Source organism: Neolamprologus brichardi, chromosome 7, assembly GCF_056152115.1.
Source record: "Neolamprologus brichardi isolate AB-2024 chromosome 7, ASM5615211v1, whole genome shotgun sequence".
Taxonomy (NCBI): Eukaryota; Metazoa; Chordata; class Actinopteri; order Cichliformes; family Cichlidae; genus Neolamprologus; species Neolamprologus brichardi.
Genome location: NC_142110.1, coordinates 63,135,466 through 63,138,161, shown reverse-complemented (window position 1 = coordinate 63,138,161; position 2,696 = coordinate 63,135,466). Strand labels below are relative to the sequence as shown.

The 2,696-nt window shown below is 41.8% G+C and overlaps 1 protein-coding gene across 1 annotated transcript; it reads left to right on the top strand.

Moving 5' to 3' along the window:
• The first annotated feature begins 303 nt into the window (after positions 1–303).
• On the top strand, positions 304–2,492 carry LOC148102291 (uncharacterized). The gene has a single exon (XM_087844530.1). It carries the CDS (start codon positions 358–360, stop codon positions 2,098–2,100), a length of 1,743 nt encoding a protein of 580 aa, XP_087700656.1. The 5' UTR covers positions 304–357; the 3' UTR covers positions 2,101–2,492.
• The last annotated feature ends 204 nt before the right edge of the window (positions 2,493–2,696 follow it).

Genomic DNA, 2,696 nt, shown 5'->3' with positions numbered 1-2,696 from the left:
ACATAAACATTTGAATTAGCATAGCTCACCAGCCATCATGGAAACCCGATAACAACACAGTGGGGCTCGCTTCACATTCTAACTTTAAACGAAGGATTTTAAAGTATTTTAAAGTATTGAAAGTAGTTGGTGTGGGTTAAAGCAGTGCACCAGTAGGCCACAAAACTGAATCACAGCAACTGAGGATCGTCGTTGTGGTTATAGCGGTTGCTAGGTAACGTCATGTCGCCGTCATCCCGGATGTAGGCGGAGCTTAGCGCTAGAATCCCTTTGATCCTTTGATGTCTTCCGTGACGTCGCATTAGAAAAATCCTTAAATAGGGGTTAGTCACCCATTCAGTTCAGTAAGAAGAATTAATGTTTCACAGCCGAACGCATCAGCTAACAGAAAGCATCAATACAAAAACAGACATGAATCCTTTGAGTGAATGTAGGGAAACTATAAAATCCAAAATTAGGGACTTGTTTATGAACATAGATGAAGACCAGTGGCGTGCACTGAAAACAGGGTGCTCAGATGAAAACACCAAGCAGGCACTTGGTAGGTTTACATCAGAGATGTTTCACATCACCATGACTGAAGTCATGCCAATGATTAGGCACTGTGAGGGTGGTGTCGACACAGGGGAGAGTGTCAACTCGGGGGAGACAATTTTACAGGGAGTCGGGGAGAAACGGAAGCACTGTGTGTGCTGCCCCCATTCGTACGTCCAGCAACTGAATCAGGAGGATCCACAGTCAGCTGGTCTGGAATCCGTTTCAGAAGTAGCAGAGGGGGCAGAAAGTGGACCAGTGGCTGAGCCCACCGAGGACTCCAAAAAGAGTGACTCCTCTCTGGAGTGTGAGGTGGGTGAGGCTGAGCCCACTGCCCCTTCTGGTGATGTGACTGTGGAACCTCGACTGTTGGAACAACAGCGGCTTGTTAAAAAGCTCGTAAACGCTGTGATTAAACGCGCCTCAAGAGAGGCAAAGGTGACGCCGTCTGATGAGATGCAACAGCAACTCTTCATATCTCTGTGGGCGCAAATTAAGGATAGAAATATAAACATCAAACGAAATACAGTGAAAAGTCTTGAAAAATCAATTTTCAAAGACATTCAGAAGCTGCTGGAAATTCCACCAAACCTTGTAATCATTGCACTGGGAGTAGCTCAGCCGGACCAACAAGTGGTAATTTCTATATTCAAAGATCGCCTCCTCCGAAAGAAGCGAAACCTACTAACAAGGCTGTTCGCATGGTGCAGAAAAACTCAGGACGATGGAGACCAAACTAAAAATATCTCCCAAACACTTTTAGAAGAGTTTAAGGAAAATATATTTCCATTACCGAATGAAAAATCCCAATCTGTTGGTAGTAGGACATCTCATGATGCTGAGGTTAAAGAGCGTTTGAGCACACTTATTCATGATGTGCTCTCACACGCACACACGTCCCACTACAAACCTTCAGTTAAACTGCACAAGCGACTCTTTGACAGCGTGGTGTCTGATGACCGCATCAAAGACCTGTATATAGACAAAAAAAAGTTAAAAGGTCTTGGTGAGGCCATTTACCGAGAGATCCGCAACAAAACATTCTGTAAAGACAAACATTTGATAATGTTATTGAATGACAAGGATCCGGTATTGCAAAACTTGACGATCCAGACAATTAAAAAACACTTGATCGAGTCGATGGAGAATCCAGCCCTTAGTGCGGCTGAAGAGGTTCAGAAATACAGGTCTTCTGTGGAAATCTGTATCGAGGACTTGGTGAAGCATGTCGTCGAAAATGCCGACTCACCCTGCTCTTCTGAAAAAGCTGATGCCATCGCCAAACGGCTGATCGGTAAAGTCTGGCCTCGAATCAAAAAAATTAAAATCCCTGTCGAATATGTACCATTACTCAGTAACATGGTCTACAAGTCTCTGCTAGAAAAATGGCAAGATCCAGATGTGATTCTGACATTCATGTCATTTGACCACAGATACATTCATGAGCTCATTATTAAGGTCTTCAAAGAGCATGTTGTAACTATATTGGAAAGTGAACCTTTCATCAGCAGCTTCTTTTCCTATGTGGGTCGAGCTACGGGGTTCCACACACACAAAACAAAATGAATGTTCTGTAAGCAATCCATCCATCAGGATTGCCTGTAAATATTTGTTTTAAATTATTAGGACAGTTTAAGTGTATTAGTTGACATCAAAGTAACTTTTTAAATTGGCTAACAAGTCATTTTAAAAACTCCAGGACCGGCCGAGGCAGATGGCCGTCCCTCACTGAGCCTGGTTCTGCCGGAGGTTTCTTGCTTTTAAAAGAAAGTTTTTCCTCCCCACTGTCGCCGAGTGCTTGCTCAGAGGGAAATGTCAGATTATTGGGGTTTTCTTTTTTGTCAACTAATACATAACTTATCTTATTGGGCACTGTAAATTGAGTCTATTAATTTAGAGTGCCCAATAAGATAGTTTTTATTAATTTTATTACTTTAATAAAATTATCTAAAAGATTATATTGGGAATATTGCATGTTTCATTGTCACACAAATGTCTACATTTTCAGCCTAGACTGAACACGCGTGGTTGTCATTCTATTCAAAATCACATCACTCACAATGATACAGGATGACAGGATATTTGTATGTAAACTATAATGTGATATGTAGAATCCACATATGTTGGTATATAATCTCCCAAATGTTGCCAAAACAAGCAAT

Excerpts from the sequence above, each read along its gene's own strand:
- LOC148102291 (XM_087844530.1), top strand. The coding sequence starts at position 358 with ATGTTTCACAGCCGAACGCATCAGCTAACAGAAAGCATCAATACAAAA.